Source organism: Rhinolophus sinicus, linkage group LG16, assembly GCF_036562045.2.
Source record: "Rhinolophus sinicus isolate RSC01 linkage group LG16, ASM3656204v1, whole genome shotgun sequence".
NCBI lineage: Eukaryota > Metazoa > Chordata > Mammalia > Chiroptera > Rhinolophidae > Rhinolophus > Rhinolophus sinicus.
In genome coordinates, this window is record NC_133765.1 from 17983421 (window position 1) to 18010471 (window position 27051).

A 27051-nucleotide genomic window follows, 5' to 3' on the forward strand; every position below is an offset into this window, starting at 1 on the left:
TACTGGTGAAGATATGTTCCCAGGTCACCCAGCCCATCGGCTGCGGGCAGGCTTGAGATCCAGAGTTCCAGCTCCAGAGTGTGTTTGCTTTACATCATTCTGAAGTCAGAAGACCCCGCTAGGGTGAAACCAGGAAGGGACTGACTTATTCTTCTAACGTCCATTTGTTCATTGTAAAATGGACTGGCCACCCGTGCCCTCTTTGGGGGCTTCCTGAGCAGGGCTGCCAGCTACAGCTGGGCAGGACGAGCACCGCACTAGGGCACACATAAAAGGGGGGACCATTCCCAGCTTAGATTTGGTAGACAGAATCTTGGTGGTGACAGCAACTGTAAAAAGTGTCTTGCTCTTACAAAATCAGTTTATAATACAGTTTTGGACATCAAAGGCCTTGAGCAATAAGCGCTGTTTTAAAAAATTGAGGTGAAATCCACATAACAAAATTAACCACTTTACAGTGAACAACTCAGAGGCACTTAGGAAATTCACAACATTGTGCAACCATAACTTGTATGTAATTCAAACATATTTTCATTGCCCCAAAAGGAAACTCCATACCCAATAAAGAGGTGCTCCGTTTCTCCCTCCCTCTAGCCCCTGGCAACCACCAATCTACTTTCTGTTTCTATGAATTTACCTATTCTGTCTACTTCATATAAATGGAATCTTACAACATGTGGCTCTTTGTGACTGGCTTCTTTCACTTAGCATAATGTTTTCAAGATTCATTATATTGTAGCATGTATCAATACTTCATTCCATTTTAAGGCTGCACAACATCCCATGGTGTGGATAGATCACATTCTGTTTGCTCATTCACCTGTTGGTAGATGTTTGACTCATGTGACTCATGCTGTTCTGAACATGTGTGTACACGTACTTGTTTGAGTCCGTTTTCAATTTTTTTAGGGATATACTTAGGAATGGCATTTCTGGGTCATATGGCAATTCTATATTTAACTTTTTGAGGAACTGCCTGGGTGCCCTTTTCTAATTCACACAAAGGTGCTGTGTAGGTGGGTGGGCACAGTGACACTGGGGTGCACAGTCTTCAGGGCTCATATGTACCCAGCCCTCACCAGCTGCTGAGGCTGGGACTAGGGGCTCCGTAGATGTGGCTTCCTTCTACTCTCACAGCCATCACCCAGGCAAGAGGCAGGGAAAGGGGATCAACGATGGGCAGTGACCCCCAGTCACAGCAATAAGTGGGGGCCTCAGAGTTGAGCCCAGCCTGCCTGAGTCCCAAAGTGCTGCTCCTGACCATTGTGCCATCAGGTGGGATTGTCAGAGGTGGCATTATAAAGATGGCAGGGCTTTCTGTATCCTCATCCCTACCCACTTCGGGGGTCAGAGGCCAAAGGAGGGCTTCCTTCAAGCAGAATGTGGCCACATGACCCCCATCTGTCATCTGTCATCTACCATCCATCATCTGTCAGCCCCAGGGACCTATAGGCAAGATCAGAAACCTGGGGCGATCGATACAGCTGTTCTGTGGTCCTGCTTGCGCTGTGCCTGGCTGGGCACCTGCTCTGGGCCACCAGCTTCCGCCCAGAGTGGGGAGCAGGGATCCCTGCAGGACTCCCGAATGAGTGGGCCTTTCCCCCCAGGCTCCCCCTCAGCTATAACTCCTCCTACCTCCGGCAGAACCAATTATTGATGAGGCCCCTCCCGTCGGAGAGTCCCAGCGGTCCTGGCTGCCTTCCAGCCTTCACAAAGAGCAGAGGAGCTGGGACAATACGAGCTTGTTCCTGAAGGCGTGGCCAGTGAGATGGTCCAGGCTGTGGCTTCCAGTGCTCAGAGGCCCAGAGCACCCTTAGGCCAAGGGGTGCCACTCACCTGTGGAGGACGAAGGAGCCCTGGAGCTGCTTTGCTTCCCAGAGGACTGAGTGGGGAGCTAGTCAAGCGAAGGGCCTGCACACCCGACCAGACCGCCAGGTCCCGTAGTTGCCTGGGCGCAGGCTCAGACAGGTGGCTGGTGGCCCTGAATGCAGGGGGAGCATCTGGATGGGGGGTGGAGATGGGAAGGATCTGCTACGCCTGGAAGGACGCGGTGTGACAGCCAGTTCCCATCTGCTGATCAACTTCCCTCAGGGGAAGGCCCAACATATGGGAAGTGACATTAGGAGGCCACAGCAGATGGCAGAGGAGCCGGTGAGCCACTGGGAGGGTGTCTCATCTCAGGGCAGTGGCCATAGCCTTGGGCTTCTTGGGTGGCAGCGTCCCCAGGGCCCCCCAGTCTCCAGGAGCCCTTCTCCCTCAGGCGAGGAGGCCCCCTTCTGAGCGGTGCACTGCTGCTTCTGAAAGCTCCCCCACCACACACCTTATCTCATCCTTGTTCCTCTCCCAGGGCCTCTCCCTGGTTCACTGGTCCTTGCTCATGTGAACAAGTGAACATGCAAATGTAATTGATCCTCTGCTCCAGTTTCCTAGCTCTTAGGTGACTTTAGCTCTCCCTGCTTAAGATGCTCTGGTCCCTCTGGAGAGTGAGGGTCATCTAGCAGTGGCTCCCATTCCAAGCCCCAGGCTGAAATGGGAGTTGAGGGGATCTGTAGCCTCTCCTTCCCTCTACAGGTCCGAAGCAGGGCTGGGGGAGGACTAAACCTGGGGGGCCTGGGGAGCAGGGTGTGAAGGGGGAAGGGACTGAGTTTCCTGGCTCTGCTGGGAACGCTGAGGAGGGCTGTGTGTGGCTGGGGCCCTGCAAGTGGCCCCTTTTCGGGGTCTCAACCCTGGGCTGCAAGGCACTGGGACTGCCTGACTGGGGACACATATGTAAGGGACACAGTGCCCCAAAGGCTGAAGCAGCCTGGAGTGGGATTGCCCTGGGATCAGACCTAAGCTGGGGTGGGGGTGGGGGGAGGAGACAGAGGAGGGAGCAGGAATAGGAGGAGGAGGTGCTCAGATGCGCCCATCACTCCCGCTCTCTGCGCCTGGTCTCCCCCCCGTTGGGGACAGGGGGGTCATGACACCCAGCCCACAGGGTTGCTGTGATTAAATGAGCTTCTCCTCGTGCACTTTGCTACACATAGGGCTTGGTACCAAGGGGGCACTCGGTAAATGGGAGCTCTTGCTATTCCCCAGAGGCTGGATCGGCCTCACTCCCAGATGGCCCGGCTTTGGGAATGCTGGGCCAAAATTTCCACCGCATGTGGGTTGGAGTCAATGTGGTGCCTCCTGGGGTCAGGGGTGACTCCAGCTCTGGCCTCGCCCTCCGAGGAGCCAAAGCAAAAAGTGCCACTTATAGGTAACATCACGTGAGTTTGTGCCATGTGACTGAGTCGCTCCTTCATTCAGATACTTGGTGGGTTGGTGCTGGGGACGCAGCAATGAACAAGGCAGACCACGGAGGCCATCAGGACGGTAAGTGGAGAGTTATAACTTCAGTGATGCATCCAAGAAGACTGGAATGGAGGGTGCCCTGACCCACTGGGGAGGCCAAAGCAGGCTTTCAATGTCAAGTCCTTTGGCAGAGGTCTGGGTAAGGAGCTGTTCCACAGAGAGAAAACCCTCACCGTGCCTTAGGACAGAGGGGAAGCAGAAATTGTGACAGAGCCGTTGATCTTCTCACTCTGTCCCTTAGTTCCCTATTATGGCTCCCAGTGAATCACACCTACCAGAATTCATACCCTATATAGTCCCTGCCCACACTCACTCTCTGGGCTTTGCCCAATGGAACTTTTGGGCAAAATGTCCCATTGCAGCAAGTGTGATGCACACGGAGACTTGATAAGCACAGACCCACTGGGGCTTGTACTCTCGGAACACTATTTGGAAACCAGCCGACATGCTGTGAGGAAGCCCAAGCTGCCACATGGAGAGGACTTGCCAAGCATCCAGGGAGATGCCACGCTAACCGCCAGCCATATGAGTGAGGCCATTCTGGACCACTGGGATGGTCGTTCCGGTGCCCATCACCAATCATGGAGCTGTTGGAGGAAATCACTGAGAGGACGTCACCCCGGTTGACCCACAAGCTGGACCTGGGCAACTGGAGGCTCCTCACCCCCTCCCCTGTCCTTGGAACGTGCCCACTGCTTGCCTCCCCCATGCTAGAAGCTACTCAAAGACGCAGCCTTGAGACAGTTGTGGTATTGGGACGTCTGGACAGTACACGTGACTGAACCCAGGTAAGGCCTCTGTATAAGCTTTAAGACTCTGGCAAGTGGGTTTAGTGATCAACTCGTCTTGTGGCCGCCCAAGACCAGCCTGAAACATAAGTTCCCTTGCTTATTAAACCTGCCACCTACCAACGTGGAGTGGTCTGCTTCTTTCTTTGGTCTCTCCCTGCCCTCCACATAAGGGGCTGGTTTCAGGTTATATCCGGGAAGCTCCTGAGGTTGGAAACTAACAGGAGCAGGACAGCCAGTCAAGTCATGGAATCATGAGGAATGAGAGATGGTTGTTACCTTAAGCACTGAGTCTTGGGGTGGGTTGTTATAAAGTAATAAATAACTCATACCACCCCTACCCCCCACATCCCAAATCGAATTCTTTCCTCTGCCCAGACCCTCTCCACCTTGCACCTCCTTAGACCTCCACAGCTTTCCTCTGGAATTTTCTGTGGCTGGCTCTTCCTAAGCTCCTCCCAAGAACAGAACTTACACTCGAGCCCCTAACAGCCCTCACTGGTTGATGCTAGATAGGACTTCGGGGGCCTTTGAGTGGTGAGGCACATCCGTCTCTGGCCACTGAGGAGAGCCAAGCACAGGATTGTCCCCAGGCAGGTCTATGGTTTGAGCGGGGGCGCATCTTGGGTCAGAGTGAAATATGTCTGCTGGGAGTAAGCAGCAACCCCCCTGCCTCCCTTACACATCTATTGCGCACCTACTGTGGGCCTTTTCTCCAGGAGAAGCTGGGGAGACAAGGTCAGTTTGCTGCCCTGGCCCTTGGGTGTCCCATGAGAGGGTGGGGGCAAAGCCCAGAAACGGACAACCACACCCACACGTAACAAATGCTGCAAGCGTCGTGGGGGCATCCATAAGTGTTTCTGGAGTGATTCCACGCCTGAAGCAGGAGCACTGAGTTGGACACGAAAGAGGGACCGGGGTGTGTAAAGGCTGCATTGTGACCAGGGATGAAAGGACTGGGGAGAAAGGCTGATGCAAGGTGGCCTGCAGGGGTGAGCAGGGGTGGTGAGAGAGGGGCTTTGAATGCCAGGGGGAGAGCTGGGCTGAGAGCAGGGGAGGACAGGGGAAAGGGCCGGGGAAACAGGGCAGAGGGACAGGACATTTCCGTAACACGTGCTTGTGGTCCTGGGGCTGTACTCCAGAAATTTAAGGCCAAATTTTGAGGTGTTAGAACAGAATGTCTCTGCTGACTGGTTTTATCAGTAGAACCACTGAAGGGGGCCTGGGGCTGTTCCTGCCTGGCTGTGCAGTGGTTCTCATAGAGGAGACACCTGTCAATAGGTGAGAGACCACGGAGCACACACAGTGGGCAACATGAGAGTTTAATAAAGGGCCATTGACAGGGTGGGTGCACATGAGACAGTGCGGTTCTAGCTCAGGAGCTAGTAACAGCAGGACACCATGACTGTCCCCAATTTTGGGGCCTGAGGGGAGGGGAGAGAGAGTTGTGGAGAGCACAGCCCACTGTGGCCAGGCTCTCCCATCCTATGACGCTTTCTCTTGTGTGCTGCAAACCTGGTCCTAACGCACCTGCAAAGCAGCCTGCTCCCCAGTCTCATGTCTAGTGGACCAAGCTGGGGCCACAGTCTGTAAGAGGACAGCGAGGCCTCTTTGGGGAATCCTGAGTGTGCAAAGCTGTAACTGTAGGAAAGGTCTCTGCGGCGCCTCTGGTAAAAGACAAAACAAACCAAATGTCCCACATATGGGGCAGAGTAAATGGACTCTGGCCCATCCACACGAAGGAAAACTGGCAGCTGCCATAGGAACGTGCAGTCATTAAGAACAGGAGCGCCAGGCAGCATGTGTGGGGAGAGGTCATCCTGGTTAAACAACAAACAAGCCAACAAACACCATGGCTGTGCTCACATAGGAACAGTCTGGAAGGAATCCTACCACCTGTGAATAACACTGACTTCCAGGAGTGCCACCCACTAGAGGGGGACTTCACTTTGTATACAAAGCTCTGTACTGTCTTGTTGTTTTGTTTTACAATAAGCACATAATTTCTTTAACAGGGATTTATACAAAGAAGTATTTTTTATCTATATATAAAGAAAGAGCTAAAAACGTGGCAAAGGGGGAAAGAACAGGAGTGCAAGTGTTCTTCCCCACCAGTGTTTGGCAGTCGCTGTGAGCGCCTGCGGTGCGCTGGGCACTGGGGTGCTGGGCAATGGCACCAACCACAACGACGGCCTGCCACATGCTCACCATCTGTGAGAAGCAGGTGGGACACGTCCAGACGTGCCCGCCTGCCTATGGTACAAGGTGAGCAGGGCTGAGGGGGCACACACCCGGGGCTGAGGGGATATGGGACGGGTGGGGGGCAGTGAAGAGCAACATGAGGGCATGGAGAGTGCAGGGCACTCGGGGTGGAAGCTAGGAAGGGGGGCCTGAGCCGTTCTTGCCTGTGGGGTGCGAAGGATGGGTGGTGGAGACAGGAGCACGCAAGCCTCTGGAGGGCCTCTGATGTCCCCCAAAGACACATGGACGCCATCACAAAGGTCCTGAGAGGCATGTGCTCCGCACGTTCTCATCCCCAGGCCCTTCCTATGCAGGCTAGTGGGAGAGAGGGGTGGCGAGAGCAACAGTGGGCTCCAGTCCAGCAGAGTCTGGGTGACTGTGGCCGGGGTCAGAGCAGGGCAGTGCCATGCTCAAGGGATGTAGCAGCAAGTGACCTCAGGGCAGCTGGGCAGGCTTCTTCTCACAGCACGGCTGGAGAAATTCATTGTCCAGGTGGGCCAGAGGGGCGTGCCTGGCCATTTCTGTGGTCTTCACCCACTGACCAGAGGGCAGGACTCCAGGGATTGAGGAGGAGGAGCCAGAGATGGCCTGTGGGCCAGGGCTGGAGAGACCTTCGAGCCCATCCTCCTCCAGAGAGGCAGCGCTACCCAGGGACCCCACAAGGCTGACAGGGAGGCCCAGAATTGAGTCCTGTTGCGAACATAAAAGTCCTAGGCAGGGATGGCAAGTGGGTGCTCCCTTGCACGCTGGCTCTGACGAGCCTTGCTTCCCTGGACTGCTGAGCTGAGGAGAATTCGGAGGCTGACCCGAAAGAGCTGGGAAAGCCAGGAAACAGTTCCTGCTGACACATGCAGAGGGCAAGGGGTAGGCACAAGAGTCCTGTGTCTGCAGTCCTGAGACCTTTCAAGACTGGGGTGACAGGTGACTCTGCAGGTGAGACTGGCCTTCCAAATCATCACCCCAGTGCCCCCACCAGCTGGGCAGTGTGGGCTCCCAGGCAGCCGTGAGGGCCTTTCCTGGCTCTCTGCCCACTAAAGAGAAGTGGCTGAACGCTGGGGCTCGGCACAGTGGGTGGACAGAAGTGCCACAAGGCTTAGGCTCCATGTCACCCCTCTAGTCACAGAAGGCACTGCCCGTGTGTGTGTGGGGGGGTATGGAGACCTCTGAGGCAGTCCCCAGCTAACAGCAACCCAGGCTGGAGGGTCTCTTGCTCTCCTGGGTCTCGGGTAGACCTCCCTCCATTCCTGTAAGGGGAGAAGTCGCTTGGCATCAACCAGGCACCTACAGGGACACTGGGCAGGGCCCCCCTGCTGATACTCTCTGGTGACAGCTGGTCAGAGCTGTGAACTTGAACCTCCAGGCCTCTCATCCAAGGCCTGGCACGGGGACACATTCTAGGTGGTGGAACAGAATGGGCAAAGGCAGGTACTAGGACAGCCAAAGCCAGGACACACCCATGGAGCCTGGAATGCCCAGCCTGGCCCATGAGGAGGCTGCCAGGCAGACAAGGGGAGCCAGTGAGGGGGTCTCAGTTAGCAGGTGGGGTCAGGGAGGCTGCGGCATGAGGTCAGAGTGATGGGAAAAAGGACAGCCCAGAGAGGGCGATGGGAGGATGGTGGATGTGGATTTTGGGCCCCAGGCCTGCTCCCCAGCCCCACTCGGGGTCAGTACGTACGGATGAGGTCTCCAGTGCCGAGCTGGAGCCGGCTGCTGTCCCTCCTCTCCAGGTCCTGCAGCACCGACTGCTCGAATGCCAAGGCAGCCACGCGGAGGAAGAAGGCCTTCACATTCTCCCCTGGGGGTTCAGAAAACAGCTGTGGCCCTGTCTGCCTCTGCCCTTATCTGCAGATGCATTTCAGTGGGAGCCAGTGGCTATCATGGGGGCCAGGGCAGTCCGCCTCTGGGGCTGCCTGGGACAGTGCACTGCAGGGGACGGGCTGGTTGGCCTGATCTCCCACCCGCTCCAGCCCTCTCCCCACTCTGGCCACCTGCCCTGGCAGCTCCCTCAAACTTTGAGCCTTGGCTTCCTAGCATCTACTCTTCCAGTCAACCAGTGCTTAGTGCCTCCTGTGGGCCAGGCGTGGGGGTGTGTGGCAATCAGAGGGTGCCTGCGCTCCTGTCGCTTGTGAGCACCTCTCCAGTGGGCAGCTGTGAGAATTAACATGTGCTGCTAGCTCCCCCCATGGAGCCTTTGTGAATCCTCCTCCAGGTGGAGGAGGCCGCTCATCTGGGCACAGGGCCGGGTTCTGGTCACCCACACGCACACTGCCCTTGTGCAGTCAACAACCTGCACAACTGCACAGGGCAATTCTGCTTGGCCCACAGGGAGCTCTCAGTGAACATGCTGTTACTGATGAGAGGGCATGGGATGCCATCAAGAAGGAGCAGAGGGAACCAGGCCTGGGAGCTGCCATATTTTTGTCTGTGTTGGGCTGGAGGTGGTGTTTCTTCTACCTGTGGTGCCTACCCTCAGCTTTCCTGCCACGTCACCCAGTCCCTGGCCAGTGTCCGCTCTGGCCCCTCACCAGGAAATGGACTACTGGTCAGGCATACTTCCTGAGTCCCCAAAGCCTCTATGCACCAGGAACTGCATATTATTTCAATACATGTCCCAACAACCTGTTTTCAAACTCTGTTCTTTGCTTCTCTGCATTGTCGAATTGTCCTTGGTGAATATATATGGCTTTTGCAATTTCAAACATTAAAATAAAATAAGATAGAGAGCATCACCCACTTCCCAGATGAAAATACTGAGGTTAAGAGATGTTGGGAATCTTTCACATGTTGAGCAGTGGCCCATGGAGGAAGGTAGCTCAGGGGCTGGGGGACAGAGCAGGTGGGATATGGATGAGGGCTGGGGGCCATGAGCCATGTTTCAGTGTCTTCCACGATGACAGCTGGGGAAGGGATGGAAACCCCAGGTTACTGGGCCCTTTTACGTGCCCGGCGGTGCTTCCTGGATGGGGGTAGGATGGTACAGGGGTTTATAGGTGAGGGATGAGTTCTAATCCCAGAACTGCCACTTCATCCTGGGACCACGGAAGTGACTTCACAGGGATGAAACTGCCCTGCCCAGAGGGTTAGGCATCGCTATTCCTGTCGCCCAAGAGGCAGGGCTCCCAGTCTCCCCTAGAGATGAGGAGACTCCACTCAGGCAACGGAAGGCCCTGCCTGGTCACCAGCACAGATGGCTGTGATGCAGGCACTCACCAGACCCGATCCACCCGAGGGAGGAAAGGTGTGAGGCTCCCACGCTGGCCCCGCTCCCACTCACCCGTCTTGGCTGACACTGACCAGTACTCGGCCCGCATCTCATTGGCCAGCTGCACGGCTTCCACTTCTGCCTGCTCGCAGGCCGCCCCTGACTGGGAGAAGTGGCCCCTCTTCAGGAAGGCACCTGGGAGGTCACTCCCCACCTCCCACTGTGCCTCCTCCCTCGCCCTCTCACCTTGGGCTGGGAAGCCCCATTTTGGGGGTGGGTGGGGGGGGTGCTGGCCCTTGGGTGAGACCCCAGCAGTCCCGGGCTAGTCTGAATGCCAGCTGTCCCTCTCTGAGACGAGCACCCCTAGCTTTCAGCTCCCAGGCCTGCAGTCTTCAAATCCCCATCTAGGCATGTCAGTGACACCCTGCATTCCCTAAACATGGGCCGAAAGCTGATGCATTTTCCTGGGGGCCACCGGGGCCTCCAGCCCTGTTCTGCTCACCAGAAGGTCCTTCTTGGTCCCCACGAGGAACACAAAGCAGGAGCCCGGCTCATTCTCCCTCAATGCATCCTCTAGCCACTGCCTGGAATGCAGGGGGAAGGTGGGGGCGGGTACAGGTTGGGGAAAGACAGGCTGAGAAGTGGCCCCGCCCACCCAGAGGAGCCTGAGGAAGGCCAGGGGATGGGTGTAGACCTGGCTGCTCCCCAGGGCTGGAGAACTGAGCCAGAAGGTGTGGGGAAGGCACCTTGAGTTGAGCTGGCTGAGCAGGTGCTGGTCCTGCGGCCAGAAGGGCCTTGGCTAGACCACAGGGGAGTGGGGTTGTAAGGCCCTGTCCTGGCCGTGGCTCTGCCCTTGCTCCATGCGACAGGTGAGTCCTGCTCTGTCATCAACTGGAACGATCACCCCAGACCCATGCCTCAAACAAAAGCGAGGTGAAAGGGACTGTGGTCCATTAGCTGGACAACTGCCAGCAGAAGCGGGATGGCCTCTCAGAATTGCTGATGTCGCGAGCTCTCTTGAGCAGATCTCTGCCCGAGAGAGCAAGCGCCAAATCATGTCCCTTCAGACAGGACTGGCTACGCATAATTTGCAGGGCCCAGGACACGGTGCAAATGCAAAGCCCCTCATCCAACAATTATTAAGGCTTTCAAGATGGCGACAGCAGAGCATTAAAGCAAGCTCGGGCCCTTCTGAGCACCAGCCCCCATGCAACTGTGTTGGCTGTGCACCCTGAGCCAGCCCTGCTTTCAGCAGATGGCTGCAAGTCCTGAGGGATAATAAGGCAACTGGACAGTAAGCAGCCTGTGGTCAGCCAGTCTGACAAGTTGGCTGGTCACCCACACCTGTCACTGGGGGCCCAGTTCACGGGCCCAGGTTTGACAGCTTCCCAAGCCTGAGGGATCACAGGGCTGCAGAACCCCAGACTTGCCTGGTGTGCTCCAGCGTCTGCATGTCAGTGAGGTCAAAGGCTGTGATGATCGCTGCACACCCAGGGAAAAGCCAAGAGCTGGTCAGCAGCAGGTGAGGCAGACACGGCGTGACAAGGGGGGCTCCCCGCTCCCCAGGAACTGCTGGAGTGGTCCCCCCGGCACTCAGCCTTGGACTCCACAATGGAGTCTGGGAAGGAGACACCCCATGGCTGCTCCCCACCCTCCCACTGCCTTCTCTGACTCACACTCAGCGTCCCAGCCACAGTGAGGCTTCCAGGGAGGCAAGATGACCTTGGGGCTCCTGAGTTCAAATCTCCCCTTTGTCACTCACAGCTAAGGGAACTCGGGTGAGGGCCTTAACAGCTGAGAGCCTCAGTTTCCCCATCTGTGAAATGGTGAGAATGATACCTCTTGCTCTCAGGGCTGCTGTGAGAATGAAGCCAGAGCAGCTATTTTAAAAGCTCTTGGTCCAGGGCCTGAAGTGGGGCCGACGCGACCAATGGCAGCTACGGCTATGAGGGCGATTAGCAACAACCAGCTTTAGGGAAACAATTTCTGGGGAGCAGGGAGGGAACAAAATGGGGAGATGCTGCCCAACCCCCTGTTTCTTTTGTCATCAGCTTAGCCTACCCCCACCTCCTGCTAGAGTCAACTCTGCTCTTCTTTCTGGGGTCTCTGGACAGGCACATCCCCTTCTGCACATCTCTCTGAGCTAGAACTATGGCTGAGACTCACATGGAGCACCCACCACCACTGCGTCCCCAAAGGGGAGGCCCGCCTAGGCCCCTGCCTCTGGGACTGGCCTGGGGGTTTCTTAGTGCGTGTGCACAGGACCTGGTCTTCTTGCTGTAGAGCCTGGTGGGGAGCCCCCTGCTGCTCATGGTTGACGGTCCCCCCATGGCCATCACCCAGCTGCTCACCCTGGGCTCCCCGGTAGTAGGCAGAGGCGATGCACTTGAACTTCTCCTGCCCTGCTGTATCCCAGCTGTGCGGTGGCAGAGAGAGAAAGGGAAATTGAGGCAGCACATTAAGCGATTAGTGTGGTTGGAGCCAGCAGGCCCGTGGAACCGGAGGCAGCAGACCCCAGGGCCCAAGCCAGTCATGCCAGAACTGGCAACACACAACAGGGACTTACATCTGGAGGCTGTAGGGAATCCCGGCGATCTCAAAGCGCTCGATTTCAAAGTCTACCCCGATAGTGGCCTTGTAGTCACGGTCAAAGACATTTTTGCAAAACCTGCGGGAGCCAAGGAAGTTGTCAGAGAGGCTGCATGGAAGCTTCACTCGTGACAGTAAAAGTCTGGAAGCAACAAAAAATCCACCCACTGGGAATCACTAAGGAGATGATGGTCCATGAAGACAGACCAGGGATGCATGGACGAGAACTATGTGGGGAAAGAGACACTGCAGCAAACACTGCAAGTCAGGGGCAGTGCAAGAGAAACGGGGCATCCTTTTGCAGCGAGGGCAGTGAGATGTGAGCCCGTGGACCCAGGGGGACAATGTGGCTAACGCCAGGTTCCTGGGATGCCACACTCTCCACCAACCTCGCCCTCTCCTCAATTTCTTGCACCCTCTCCATGAGTTTTATTCACAGCATAACAGCGTCATCTGGGCCGCTCAGGCAAAGGCCTGACAACCTGGTGCTGGGAAGCATGGCTGGCAGGCGCACCTGTGGATGAGGCTGGTCTTGCCCACGTAGAGGTCGCCGACGACAACCACCTTGGAGAGGTTGAGCCTGTGAGACATGTGGTTGTGTTGCTCTCAGTTATAGTCACAAGAGCATCTTCACACACACAGGCCCTTCCTTCTCTGCGCTCTCCACCCGACGACAGGGGACAGGCTACCTGCTGAAACACTGGGATGTCTGTCCCCATCTCAGACCCTCAGAAGGGAGGGCAGGAGAGCCTGCATTTGTTCTGGGAACTCTGCTATCCCTGGGGCTGTACCCCTGACCACGCTGGGCCCAAGTCCCTAATGTGAGAATTAGAATTGGGTGTGATGAGAGGCCGAGGAAGCAAGGGAAGAGCCCCAGGTGGGGCTTCGTCCAAGCTGGGGGTGCACCCGGGAACCTGCTGAGAGTGTAGAGTCAGTGCCAGCATGTAAGGGACACAGCACAGGGGGCAGAGTCCCCACACCTCCCACCCACCCCGGGGCTGTGTGCCTGATGGGCTCCTGCTCCTTGGAAGCAGGCACTCCTTGACTGGGATACCACCATTACCCGCTCCCGTGGGGGTGTCTGCAAGGGCCAACCAGGCCAAAGGGCATGTCATGGACACAATCCAGGTCTGCACATCTGGACTGTGGCTTGTAGCAAATTGGCCGAGCTTCTCGGGCTCCCTGGGGACCCTGCTCATGGAGACCAGCTGTACCTCCCTCTGGAATGTCTTGCACTCTGCGCGGCAGCATTCCTGGGACTGTGGGTGACATTACATTTAGAGTTCCTGCAGCTCATGCCAAAGGAGCTCAACGGGTCAACACCTGACCAGGCACTGCCTCTGCCTGCAGATAGCAAGAGGGCACCTCTGTATCAGTCGGTGACCGTGTGCACCGCACCTGCACATGTCTGTGCGGGCAGAGGCTGTGTCTACTCTACTCCCAGGTGGCCTCTAGTTCTGGTACAGGAGGCTCCTGACTCTGCTTCTCAGAGGAAGAAGTAAAGGTACTGCCAAGGCGTTGGGGGTACCCTCTGTGTCTCAGTTTCCCCACCGCCAGTGCTCGTGTGAAGTGTCAGGGAGATAACCTGCATGAAGCACCTGGTATGGAACCAGCACCCCCAAATCGGCGGCCAGTACCCTCATGCCACAGCTGTGGCTGCTTCAGCCGTTTGGATCTGAGCCCTGCCTCACTTTGAGCGTCCTTGGGAACCTCAGAGCTGAGCCTCTACTGCGACCTCCCCAAACCTGTGAGCTCAATCAACCCCCTGAGCAGACTGTGAGCTCCTCAGGATGAGGGGCAAAAGCAGGCCTGTGTAGCTGTTTGTTAAAAGAAGGAGTGAGTGTTGCAAGATCCCCTTGCCGGCAGTGCCAGGTGCCGCGAGGCAGGAACAGGACAGGCACAGCCCTTGTGTGAGGCATTCAGACAGCGAACGCAACCCTGTGCGATAAGTGTGTGGGGCACAGGAACACACAGGAGGGACATCCTGCACAGCCTGGCCGTGGGCAAGGGTCGTGGGGGGCTCAGAGAAGGCCCTCAGAGGACCTGACACTATACTGAGACCTGCAGAGTAGGGAAGATATTCCAGACCAAGGAAACAGACATATGCTGAGAACTCAGGCTGAGAAATCATGTGCATAACTGATTGAGAAACAGGAAAGCTGTTCTATATAGAAGTGTGTCCAGTAACACCAGGTAAAACCCCCGTTGTCTTTAGGCCTGTACTGGATTGTACTGGTGCAGTCCGTGCCTTTCACTTGTGCATTCCCAGGTCTGTTCATGTACTCAATCCCCCCTACATCCTGCACCCCATGCACTCACCCGACAGTCCCCGTGTTTCTGCGCTGGCAGGCGGCATTGACCTGCCCGTGGAAGTGCTCCTTGAGCTGCAGGCAGGCGGCAGGTGTGTACCACTGGAAAGAGAGAGACAGAGACAGACAGACAGATGGGCACATTATCCTGTGAAGCTGTGGCTCCATCACGGAGCAGGGCAAGAGGCGGTGACTTGCTTCCCAGTATTTCCTCCCCAAGCCTCATGGCTGGTGGTTTCATTAGCTTTCTCTGATCCCTCTGTCACATCCGTCCTCTATCTTGTCAGCAGCTTTGAGAAAGACTCCAGGGTCTTGTGAGTCCCAAGGAGGAGCAGCAGGGGTTGGGCCAGACCATAGCGCCTAGACAGGGACTTGGAGAGCTGGCTCTTGCCTGGGGCAGCCGTGCTCTTGCTGCAGGCATGTGGCAGATCTCTGTCCCCTCTGGTCCTCTTGGGGAGAGATGAGGGGTGGGCTGTAAGGATCCTTTTAGCTTCAAGATCCTTCCATACCTTCTGTGAATCACTATGCCATTTTTGTTCTTTAAATATGCATATATGTGCATGGAAAATGTCCCAGAAGGCACTTTCAATCTTCCACATTTCTTGGAAGGCAGAACTGGGCAGTGGTTTACGAGCATGACCTTGGGGCAGGAAGACCTGTGCCTACTCTTAGCTGCTGTGTGACCTTGGGCAGTTGCTTAATGTCTCTGAACTTTAATTTCCCCACCTGTAAAACCTCAGAGGCTTGGGGACATAAAATAAGATCAGGTTTGTAAAGCAATCAGCACAGAGTCAGCCTGGCACATACTAAGTGCTCAACAAATGTTCATGGCTGTTAAGATGCCATGATACATGCAGAATGTACATTTATTTTAAAATTAGAGAAACAAACAAAAGATGGTCATTATGTTTTGTGGGGAGAAGGGCATTGCTGGAGACTGCTGGTGTGCTCTGCTGTATAACATGGCTGTGGTCCCCCAGGCCACCCGCTCTCTTCCTCAGGGCACTGCTTGGACCACAGCTGCCCTGTGGCCGGGGCTCAGCCCCCTCCCCTTGCCCTAGTGTTTCTTCTGAGCTCTCAGGCATTGAGATGGGCTCTAGCCCAGCCTCCCTTTCAGCTCCAGGTGTGACTGAGGTGGCAGAGGCAATGGGAGAAGCTTTGTAAAAGGGCAAGTTACGAAACCTCACTGAGCCCATTCCTCATCTGTAAAATGGGGACACTCCTAACAGCACCTCTTTATCTGGTCACTGGAGGATTCAATGCAGGGGAACAGCTTATCCCAGCAGCCCATATTCATGCAGAAGAGTGTCAGCTGCCTCATGGGAAAGCTAGCTGCTTTTTCCTGTTGACTTCCAGGTCAGCTTCAAGCTGGGGGCCGGCCTGGACACAGTGGTGATTAAATGAATCCCACCATTTTGGATGGATTAGAGAAATGTACTAAGGAAGGCTGGGCGGAAAGTGTGAGACGATTTTAGAGATGGGGAAACTGAAGCACACATCGTAAAGGGAAGGACTTGCCCCACCTGACCACAAGTTCCTCAGGTCTGAAGTGGTGTGGCCCTGAGGTGCAGGATGAACTCGGCCAGCTGTGGCCTGTGACCCCTGACTGCCACAGGCAGTTAGGGGCGAATCTCACCTTCTGTAGAAACAGGATGGATGCCTCAGGCTGTGTCCCAGGGTAGGAGAAAGTCGGAACCTGGGAATCAGCCACAGCCAGGTCAAGTCTTAGTTCCAATACACCCAGCTGTGTGACCTCAGTCAGCCCTCCCTACCTCTCTGAGCCTGGATGTCCTGCTCTGTAAAGGGGGTCCTTCATCCCACGAGACCTGGACTGTTTTGTGCCAGTCATACGTCCCTTCCTTTTGGCTCATTAAACACCAGCCTCTGTTATCCCTGAGTATCACTGTCAGGCTCTGTATGGAGATGACTGCCTGGGCCTCTGATGAGATGGAAAATCCTTAGGGGATTGTCCACAGGTCACATCAAGGTTTTCTCTGTGGGTGTGTGGAGAACGAACTGCGGGGGAGGAAGGGAAGGCCCAAAAGGGAGGAAGAATGACTGCAGACGGAAATACCCAGAGCCTGCTTTCACCTCCTTCCTCACTACCAGCCTGGGAAAAGAATTCAAAAGATACGAAGGCCATTCCATGGAGAGGATTTCTCTTTCCATGCCTGTCCCAAGTCACCTGGAGGCAGCCAGACAGCAGGATCTGATGTATCCTTCCAGAGACATTGTCTGCATATATAAACACATACATTTCTTTTCTCCCCTTTCCTTTTTTTTTTTCCACACATGGGACTGTGCTACACACACTGCTCCATTCCTTGCATTTTTACTTAACAATTTACTTTGGCTGTCACTGCACATCAGCTGCCCTCATTCCTCCTCACATCTGTGTCAGGAAGTAACACTTTGCTGTCTGAGCAGCCCCCTCTCAGAGGACATTTATGTTGTGTCTGACTTTCTGCTTTACAAATTGCTGCAATGCCTGGCCTTGAATGGCTGGATGGTGGGGGGGGGGGGGCATGTGTAGTGTTGAGAAATAGTGTCCCACTGCCCCCTATGGAGGTTGTACTGATTCCTGCTACAATTAATATTGAATTGTAATACAGATGCTAGAGGGTGGTGAGTTTTCAGCAGGAAGTGAAGGCAGAATGGTAAGGGTGGAAAACCCTAGATTTGGTGTCAGGAAACTAGAGGGCTGTTTTGATAATCATTATAAAAATAATGAGAACAACAACAACCATCATTCAGGCAAGGGAGCACCCGTTTACCACAGGCCAGGCCCCCAACATGAGAGGAATTACCCTTAATGTATCGGTGGCTCTGAGAGGTTGAGTAATTTGCCTATGGTCACACAGCTTAATGAGAAAATCAGGATTCACACCCAGGACTGTCTGACTGCAAAATCCGCGCCCTTCACCTCCATCCCACACTGCCTGGTGGTGTCAGCCTTAACATGCTGGCCCATCTTGGGCAAGTCAGTGCTAAGTCTCCCACCTTCTCAAGAATCTGGTAAGTCCTTGGGGTCTGACCTCTCTGATTCACCTGCTTTGTTTCTGGTGGTGAGTGCAGGTGGGGAAAGCTGGAGGTGGACGTGGTGTCAGGAGAGCAGTGCACACACAAAAAGCTGGCCCAATGGCTCTCTACCTTAGGGAAGGTGGCGATGATGCGGTCCCGGCTCACAGGGGGCCCCAAAGGTGTCAGGGAGGACCTCATCCTTCCAGAGAGTCCTGTAGACCCAATCAAGGGAAAGAGAGTTAGGGAGCTGTGCCAATCCCTGGAGACTCACCCACAAGTTTACGCCTAACTTTTCAGTAGCTTTAAAAACAGATCCAAGCCTCCTTCTCTGTCAGGAGTATAGGCCAGAGGTCATCTCTTTCACTCTGTAGGCAGTATGGTGGGGTTCGGGGGCCAGGCCAGCTCCACCCTGTCCGCGAGTCCAGAAGGCCTGGGTCTCCTGTTGGATCTCCAACCAGGTGTGGCCCCTCTGAGCTTATCACTGGGTGTGAGGCACAGCAGAAACACTAGCCTGTACATCTCAGCCCAGGTACAGGAAGTACAATGGGAAGGGGTCCCTGCTCCTAGTCTAAGGGATGAAGGCTCTGCGCGGAGGGGCAGGAAGAGAGATGGCTTAGGGTTCAGCTCACAGGCCTGTCATCCCACCCAGGGCCGGCCCCTGACACTTATTCAACAGCCCTACCTCTCCTTCGCTGTTCGCCCTCTCTCCCCACTAGGGTGGCCTTGACCAAGGGCTGCTGTGCTTCTCAATCTGACTCGGATCTCCTTCAGGATCAACACGGGCCTGGCCCAGGGTGGGAGTTCAGGAAATGCTGAGGCCCCGGGGCCGCGGCAGGAGGTGGGTGGGGGTGCGGCGCCCTCCCGACCTCGGCCTCTGGGACACTCTCTCACGCAGGTGGGCCGAGGCTGGGACACAGGGGACGGCTGACTCACCCGCAGCGGCTGCGGAGGTTCGGGGTTCCGCGCGGCCTGGTCTGGCAGGGAGAGCTGCAGAGATCACCATGGCAACGAGCGCCACGCGGGACCGGCGGGCATCTGACGAATCCTGGACGTCGGGGGCGGGGTCTGGGTGGGGCTTGCAGCGGAAAGTGTTCCACCGCGGGCAGCAGAGCGGTCACCATAGCAATCAGAGTCTCGAGGGAGACGCGGGCGCCTGACTGGGTTGCTGCCTGCACGCGGCCCGCGCTCCGGCGATCACCATTGGTAACGAAGGCGGGGCCAGATTGGGGAATGTAGGCGAGGTCAGGCCGGCTGGGGTGGAGCCTGGGCTCCAGGGGCGGGGTCTGGGCAGAGCTGATAGTGGAGAGAGACTCGCCCACTGGGCGGATCTTCCTGATAGTCACCATAGTCGGAAGGGGGGGATGGCTCAAACTGGTAGGGATTATGTGGAGCGTTTAAATATTTACTTTCATAATATATTAAATATGATTTTTTTCTGGGTATCTAAATATTTCGTATTTCTTGTTAAATATCAGTATGTAAGGATCTTGAAGATCTCTTGACATTTTTCTCTCATATCCCATATTTGATCTATCAGTAAATTCCGTAGGTTCTACTCTGAAAATTTGCCCAGTATCCTCTATTTGCCTCCCACTTCCAAGCCATCATCTTCTCTCCCCTTAACTGGTCTCCCTGTTTCCACCCTTGCCCCTATACTATTCCCAGTTCAACAGGATCGCCTGTTAAAACACAGATCGGATCACGTCAATCCTCCGCTCCAGACCCTCCAATGTCTTATCTTTCTCAGATTAATAAAATCTTTACAATGGCCCAAGAGGCCCCCGTCATTTGCCCTGGCCCCGTTTCCTCTCTTAAGTCATTTCCTACTGATTACCGTCCTCCCCCATCTCATCCCACACTTGCTCCAGTGGTCTCCTTGCTGTTCCTCCAACAGGCCAGGCACTGGGGGATTTGCACTGGCTGTTCCCTGCGTCTGGAATGCTCTTTCCTCAGGTATTCACGTTGCTCTCTCCAGATGAGGCCTCCCCTGAGCACCCTCTTTACAATTACAGCATCCTCCCAACTCCTTATTCTGCTCTATTTCTCCCAGGCACTTACTATTTTCTAACATATTATATAGCTTATTGTTTATTGTAATTGTGTATCTCCCTCCACTGAGAGCAGTGAGAGCAAGGGATTTCTGTGTTTAGTCATCAGTGTTTCACATTGGCTAAATAGTACCTGCACAAAGCAGACATTAGTGAATGTTAAGTGAGTGAACGAATATTAAATTTGAAAAAGAAGGTAAAGCACAGTATTTGAAGTATGCTGCCACAACACTAAAAAGTAAACAAATCATATTTAGTTGTGTAAGTTGAGCCTATCTCTGGAAAGTTGCCAGTGGTGGCCACGGGTGGGGACAACCTGTTGCCGGGGTACCAAAGGAGACATTTTACTTTCTTACTTTTTGGATTTTCCTCTATATCTACATATTGCCTATTCAGTAAATAACGCAAATGAAAAGAAATAATTTGTAACCCAGAATACAATGACATCCCCCATCTCTGGCCCTTCCAGGTCAGCTCTGATGTGTTTTGGAGTGTTTCCCTCCTTTGAGTCTTTCCTGCAGGCGCCTCTTGTCTGTAATCATGGCATAAGAGCTCTTGCTATAGCACTGGCATTTGATTGGAGTCCAGCACCCTGCAGAGGCAAGAGATCGACATGTTTACCATTTAGGGACCTTAATCTGCATTGTTCTGAATCTAATGGTGCCTGAATATCATATGCCTGGCTTCTAGAGCTCATGCTACAAAATTAATTGCTGTAATTAATGGCTGTTTAAAAGCTGACCAGAGTCACTGAGCTCCCGTGAACTAGTTTCTGTTTGGAGAGTGAGGCATGTGGAGCTAGATGGCCTCCAGAGGCGCTTGTAAGACTGTGTGCTAACAAAATAATGAGACAGTAGTTAGCTTTGGAGAGGAGGATGGGATCTGGGAACGGGGAAGAGGAGACAGGCATTGATAATATTCTGGTGGTGAGTTCACAGGCGGTTATTATATTTTTATGTTTCACAAATTAATATATATGCTATATAGCTCATTATATGTATATTTTAAAAGATCAAAAGGAGATTGAAAAATAATAAAATTGAAGGACAATTAAAAAAAACAAAGACTGTGTACCCAGATTCTGAGAGGCCCCAGGTTCTCAGTTTTGAGAATCTATTTAATTCAGCTCCCTGATTGCACAGATAAGGAAACTAAGGCTCACACAATCAAAATGATTTGCCTAGTGAGTTAGAACCAGAATTGGACCCCAGATTTCCTGACTTGCAGCCCAGTGTTCTCCATACCACCTTCCTTAAAAAGCAAGGATGCTCAGGGTTATAGAGACCCTTCATGATTTGGTCCTTTGAAGGACAGCAGTAGGGGCCAGATCTCCATACCACATATGGGATTCTCGACACACAGATCTGAGTCAGTTATCTTCATTTCAAAGCTAAATGTGCTAGAGACTGATGCTTGGTGCCTTTGTTAGTGAGTTACACTGCTAAGGGCTCAGGCCTAGGGGATGAACTTAATGTGAATTGCTCCACCTCCTCCTATGCCTCAACTAACTCAGCTATAAAATGGACCTAACTATCTACTTCAAGAGTTTGTTGTGAGGATCACACAAGATGTGAAAGTGCCTTGCAGATTAGTATAAAGCTTGATTCAAGTCCATTACTCACTCATTTTTTCTACACTTACTGAATACCTCTTGGTGTATTCCTGGCGTCAGAGAGGCAAGTAAACAAGACTGAGATGGCCTCCACCTTCAGGGAGTTTGGAGTAGGCAGGAAGAAACTGAGAAGTAAATAGAGAATTAGGGGAGGGAAGTATGCCAATAGAATAATTAAGCTATGGGATCACTTACTAACTTGCAGCTGGGGAGAAGATAGGCTTCATGGAGGAAGTGTCCACCAAGTTGTGTCCTGAAGAACAAAGAGGTGGTTAGTGTTACAAGCAGCCCAGGCTGCAGGAAAGAGTTGTCTGTTTGGGGTAGTGAGTCCAGCACAGCGGGAGGAGACCATCACCCAGGGCCTTGAGTGGCAGACTAGAAATTTGGACTCTGTCCTGAGACCAGTGAGGAGCCATGGAGGGTTTTATGCATGTGATGACTGGGTCTGGCTTGCTTTCAAGCACAATTGCTCCAGTCAGCAGTGTGTTGGGTCCACTACAGCGATCTGTGTCATTACCAGACAGTCAGCCTGAAAAGCAAGGAGCATGGACCAGGGCTAGGCAGACCAGGGATCAGGCAGGCCTGTGATCTGGGGGAAGCTACTCAATCTCTTTGAGTTTCCTGTCTGTGAACTGGATAATGTTATCAACTCACGGGGTTACTCTTAGGATTAAAGGCACGCAAAGTGTTCAGTACAGACAAAGGCATACATGAACAAAGCTGAGCTGCCTTTGTTCCTCACAGTAACCCTGTAAAGTATCATTGTCCCCACTTTACAGCCGGCCCTAGCCTGGAGCTATTCGCGCTTGCGCGGTGGGCGCCAAGTTTGCAGAGCGCGGAGCTTGGGACGCCGCCGGAGTCGCCTGGCAACTGGGTCGCCTGGCAACGGGCGTGCGCTACGGGGACCGCACACGCTAAGGCAGGTGAGCGGTCGGTGGCCGGACAGGGGTCCGGGAAAGGGGGCCCCCCAGACCACACCAGTCCGGCTCACACGGGGTGGCTTCCTCACACCCCAAGGCTCTCTCATCTTTGGCCGGACTCCCGCAGGCCGTGCCCCGTACAGGAAGGCAGGCCTCTCCCCTCAGGGCCCATCGGCACCTGCGAGGGGAGCCCAGATGGGAAATGGCCACGTCTCTCCCAGCCTAGTTTCCTCCTCCCCTTGACACCTGGTGCCTGGAATCAGAGTGTGGCTCACCTGTTTTACTGGAGTCGATTCCTATGGGGCTGGGGGCCTGTGACTGCCACTAAATGCGACAGTAACAACGGCCACCATAATTACCACAGCCAATATATCTGGATCCCTTGTGTGCCAGGCTCATGAGTATTAGTTAATATGCACAACTCTGGGAGAGAGGGAAGGAAGTGCTTTTATCACCTGCCTTTGCAGCAATAGAAAGACACAGATAGAGGAAGTACTAATAACTTGTCAAGGGTCACCCATGATTTGGGTCTGGAGCCCGTTCTTAACTACTAAGCTACACACTGCCTATAGTTGCTCAAAGTGTGTGTGTGTGTGTGTGTGTGTGTGTGTGTGTAATACAAATAATTCACTCTTTAATCTTAATTCCTTTTTTTGTGTGGATTGTCAGAGCATCTGAATATGGGTCCCTGATGGGTGAAGGAGCTGGACCCGGATTTGAACATCAGCTCCTAGCCTTACCAGTTCTGTTACCTCCAGCAAGATCCTCGTCCTTAAACCTCAACTTCCTCCTTTGTAAAATGTGGATAATACAAGTCCCCTTCTTCTGGGGTAGTTGATTTAGATACCAGCTGGCACAAGCGAAACACTAAACGTAGTGACCATATTAGTGTTTATCTCTTTGGTGCCTTTGACCAAAGGCCCAGCCTGTAAAGTGTGAGTGGTTTCTTCTGTTGTTAAGTATGAGAGAACTCTGGAGTTTGCAGCTTGGACTGCTGCTTCCCTTCACTGTGACCTTGAGCAGATCCATTCATTACTCTCAGCCTTAGTTTGCTCATCTGTAAAATGGATGTATAAATATCCACCTGGCTGCGCTTACCTTTTTGAGGATCAAATGAGAAGTAGCTTCTAAACCACAGTAATAATAACGACAACTTTTTTTGGGTTCTTTTAATCAGTGGTTTCTATAGAGCTTCGTTTTGAAAGCTAGAGAGTCACCCTCTGCAGGCGTGGAAAGATGGCCCAGGCCCGGATCTCTATGTACCTTCCCCCTGACATCAACCCCACCCAGGCTGCCATCGCCTATGGCTGCCGGGCTCTGCCCAAGCTGAACAAGGAGCTGCAGTCATTGGACCTGCTGACAAGGCAGAAAGCTCTCATGGCTTTGTGTGACCTCATGCATGACCCCGAGCATGTCTACGTTGCCATCGACATAGGTGAGAATGTCACAACCCAGGTGACCACGACTGGGGTCTGGATGGCTCGAGGTGGGAGGAGCTGAGGTGACCTGGCCCCTTCACAACATCCCTCCCAGCTGGTCAGTCAGTCTTTTCGGGACACCCCCAGCGGCTGACCCAAAGCCACAAACCAGACCCCTCTGCTTTGACTCAACCGAGTGGCCCCAAATTCATGAATAGCCCAGTTTATCTGTTTCATCCACAAGGCTGTCACGAAAGATAGGCACCCTACTGAAACCAATATGTATCTGGGACCCCTGTCCCTTGTTTCCCACTCTCCTAATTACCAACATAAGAGTTGAGGTCACACCTTTCTCAGATCAGGTACATGATGGATGTATTATCACTTCTCCCTCCAGCCTTAGCTGAAGGGCTGGTTTAATTCCAGAGGCAGCGATGGTCCTGGCATGGCCTTGGACACTGGGTGGAGCTTCAGTAATAAGGGTTGCTATTTAATGAGCTTCAGTCTGGCCCAGCACCGCCCCACTTGCTGTGTCCATGTTATATTAGTCCTCATAACACCTGCCCTGGGAGGGAAGGAGAATCCTCAACCAGCAGGTAAGAAATCTGAGACTCAGAGAAGGGATGTGAGGCTAAGGTGTCCCAATCAATCAGTAAAGCAGGAATTTTATTTGCTCAATCTGGCATTCCTAAATGTAGCCCATTCGAGGGTACGTGACTATTTGGGGACAGGGTTGGAATTGGATCCTTGGTCTCTCCAAATGAAAAGCCCATTTTCTCAACCCCATGGTGGACTGTGAGAGAAGGCACTATTAGGAAGTGTAAGAAGGGTGTTAGGTGAAACGTTCCCTGGGTGTGAGCACAGAAAGACCCCTGCAGTGACTCTGAAATACTTCCTAACCATAAAGTTTCCGCCGCTCCGCAAAGCAGCAGAACCTCTTGTTGCCTGATGCTGGTTCACCCGTTGACTTGTAGGTTAGTTGATTTCTGAGACTGGTAAATATACAAAGGTTTTTCTGCTTTGCAGGCTGCTTGGAAAGCCTGAAAGCTTTGCTGAAGGATGCTGACGACATGGTTCGGATCAAGGCCACCGAGGTGCTGTACATCATGGCGACCCATAACGTGGGCAGGTGGGCAGCTGTCTCTGGAAACCAATGTCAGGCTTTGGAGCCACACCACACCCCTAGGTGGCATGCCCTTGCATGACCTTGAGGACTCTGATTTTTGTCTGTAGCACAGTTCTTTGGCTGGATTTCTTTTTGGCCAGAATAGGTCTCTGGAGTGGTTTTACTTGCCTCTGTGGGGGCCTAATGTGGCCCTCTGTTCTAGACCAGCTTTTCTGTGAGTTTCCAGCTCTGAGCTTCCCTCTTCGAAAGTGGAAAGAAAGTTCAGGCCCCACAACAATTTAGCTTTTACCTGTGATATTTTAACCTTTTCTTGGCTCTTTGTGGGGACCCCAGTGCCCTCTCCCCGACTCCTACAGGGCCTATGGCTTTGGCTCCTGTTCATTCCCACACAAATGTTAAGATACCAGCCTCAAAGTGCGCACCTGATCTGGGCTGGTGGCTCCAACCGTGCTCATGGTTCTTCTAGGTTTCCAGCATCTGGAACTGTCCCTTTCCTGTGTAAGCACAGTATTGAATTTCACTTTTTTTTTTTTTTTTTAAAGCAGTTCATCTAGCATTTTGGTTAGGTGTGTGTGTGTGTGTGTGTGTGTGTGTGTGTGTGTGTGTGTGTGTGGTGGGGTCAGAGGTGCTTTCCCACATTAGCTCAGTTCACCCTCTTGATCTGGGATTACTAGTTTTACTTTGTCTTAAAAACGGATCCAAAAATCACAAAGAGCCCTTATGCCGTGCCAGGGATCGCTGCCCAGTGTGCACATGCCCAGCAAGGAGGGGGGAGGCAGAGTGATAATAATAGTACTGACAGATGACATCATGACATCATGGTGGCAGGGTGCTCTCTGTCTGCGGGTGTGTTTTGTAAACAACAGACGCCCCTTCAGAGATGCTTCTCGTTCTTTCAGGGATGTCAGGGTGTCTCACAAAACTGAAGATCTCTCAGTCCTGTCTTTCCCCAAACATTCAGTGCCTCAGTGTCTTCGTGTGTACCTGCTCATGGGGAAGGGAATAACGGAGTTAATGCATGTGAAGTGCTCAGCCAGCCTGGGGACACCTTGGAAATGTCCACCCCATGTTGGCCTGGGTGTCCGCTCCTGTCTCGGGACGGCTGCCTCCCTCTTCCCGAAGACGGCCTCTGAACTCACACGTTCGCCTGCTCAGGCCATCTCCAGATAGCACCTCGGCTCCCAGTCTCCTTCTCCTCCCAGCTCCCCGATTTCTCTCTGGGTTCTAACTTCGAGTCCCTGGCAGGGGATGTGGCCAGCCCGATCACATGTGGAGTGTAGCTGCTATGGATGGGCTGCGTGTGACGAGGTAGTGCCACAGGAAGACTCGAAAGGGAGTCTCTCTAAAAAAAAGTGAGATGATTGTAAAAGTCTCTAGAAAATTTTTGTATGCAGATTCATTCATTAGTCTTTGAATCCTTGCTCCACTTTAAAGAAACGAAAGCTGCAAATTCACACACACCAAGAAGGGCAGACTGGTGCAGGGGATGGAGTGGTGGGTGTGGCCACAAGCCCTGGGGATGAGGGGGTTCCGCCCTTTCCTGCTCTGTGTCCTGGCAAGGCTCTTGGTGGAGTCTCACTGTGCCCAATAGGGGCCAGAGGAACAAAGCGTCTCTCATTCTTCCTGCTCCTCTTTTCTCTTTCTGGACCTGATCTAGATGAGGGGTGACAGACGCTGAGAGAAATGCTTGCACTTGGTGATTAGAAGGAAACTACCAGCTTAGTGAGGGTGACGGTGGGTTTGTTTAGCGGCACTAAGAAGTCGGGGCAGGGGGAGGAGGGCTCCCGTCTGTGGCCACGTTATCAGGACGTGGCTGAAGAAACTGTCACTGACCAAGGACCTATGTATCCTGGTGACGCACTCCTGTGTTCTCTACCAACCCTCGTACTGACCTGAGTGAGGCCTCTCAGGTGCCCAGGGTCCAGGAGTCCAAAACTCCGGCTGCCACATTGGACAAAGGGCCAGAACTAACCAGGGACAACTTCTGAAGTTTGCCCAGGTCCAGCGGTGATCATATAACTAACACCAGTAGCTCTCAGAGCCCATCAAGCTCTAAGCAACTAACTGCGATGGGCAGGGGGATGAGGGTGGAAGCCTGGGGCTTGGTATCTTGTCGCCTTGAGACATTCGTGCATATGACAGCCCCCACACATAAGGGCCTCCCAGGTGGCCTGGCCCCCCCTGCCCCCTCTTGATCTCCTGCTGGTGAGTGGGGCAGATGCCCTGATGGCAAACAGCAGATTTACAAAGCAGGAATGACACGGAGGGGGCAACTGGGCGCTGACTAAAGAGGCTCAGACCCCTCAGGCCATGTGGGCAGGGAAGGCCCCACAACGTGGGTGTCCCACTGTGATTTTCCTCTCCAAGAACGAATCAGAACTCGCCATGGGGCTAAGTCCCGGCCAACACAGCAGAAACACAGTTGGTTGAGCACTTCTTGT

The 27051-nt window shown here is 53.6% G+C and overlaps 2 protein-coding genes across 9 annotated transcripts in view; one reads left to right on the top strand and one right to left on the bottom strand.

Moving 5' to 3' along the window:
- Positions 1 to 755: 755 nt before the first annotated feature.
- On the bottom strand, positions 756 to 18577 carry RAB36 (RAB36, member RAS oncogene family). 7 transcript variants are annotated; one of them, XM_074321414.1, is made up of 11 exons: positions 18420 to 18577; positions 17514 to 17698; positions 14476 to 14567; positions 12671 to 12736; positions 12134 to 12235; positions 11919 to 11983; positions 10994 to 11049; positions 10070 to 10147; positions 9640 to 9730; positions 8041 to 8160; positions 756 to 1836 (listed from the first exon to the last, which is right to left on the bottom strand). In XM_074321414.1, exons 1-11 carry the CDS (start codon positions 18487 to 18489, stop codon positions 1814 to 1816), a joined length of 948 nt encoding a protein of 315 aa, XP_074177515.1. In that variant the 5' UTR covers positions 18490 to 18577; the 3' UTR covers positions 756 to 1813. The 7 variants fall into 7 exon arrangements, with proteins under 7 accessions (XP_074177515.1, XP_074177517.1, XP_074177514.1 ...); XM_074321416.1 differs by lacking the exon at positions 756 to 1836 and adding an exon at positions 5430 to 7609 and having other exon boundaries at positions 17616 to 17698; XM_074321413.1 differs by lacking the exon at positions 756 to 1836 and adding an exon at positions 5430 to 7609.
- Positions 18578 to 18598: 21 nt separating this feature from the next.
- Positions 18599 to 27051, top strand: part of RSPH14 (radial spoke head 14 homolog) — a 76784-nt gene continuing 68331 nt past the window's right edge. The window contains exons 1-4 of one of the 2 annotated variants that reach the window (XM_019710337.2): positions 18599 to 18689; positions 21926 to 22069; positions 23244 to 23501; positions 24511 to 24613. In XM_019710337.2, coding sequence (XP_019565896.2) covers positions 23303 to 23501; positions 24511 to 24613 — 302 coding nt within the window. In that variant the 5' untranslated portion in view covers positions 18599 to 18689; positions 21926 to 22069; positions 23244 to 23302. Of the gene's footprint in view, positions 18690 to 21702; positions 22070 to 23243; positions 23502 to 24510; positions 24614 to 27051 lie in introns of those variants that run through there. The other variant, XM_074321412.1, reaches the window with a different exon arrangement.

What these genes read in the sequence shown, in the direction of transcription:
- RAB36 (XM_074321413.1), bottom strand. Translation starts at nt 18,489, where the DNA reads ATGGTGATCTCTGCAGCTCTCCCTGCCAGACCAGGCCGCGCGGAACCC. An exon ending in AACCTCCGCAGCCGCTGCGG is followed by an intron (nt 17,699 to 18,419) that starts GTGAGTCAGCCG and finishes TTGGGTCTACAG; the next exon opens with GACTCTCTGGAAGGATGAGG. An exon ending in CACCACCAGAAACAAAGCAG is followed by an intron (nt 14,568 to 17,513) that starts GTGAATCAGAGA and finishes CTCTCTTTCCAG; the next exon opens with TGGTACACACCTGCCGCCTG.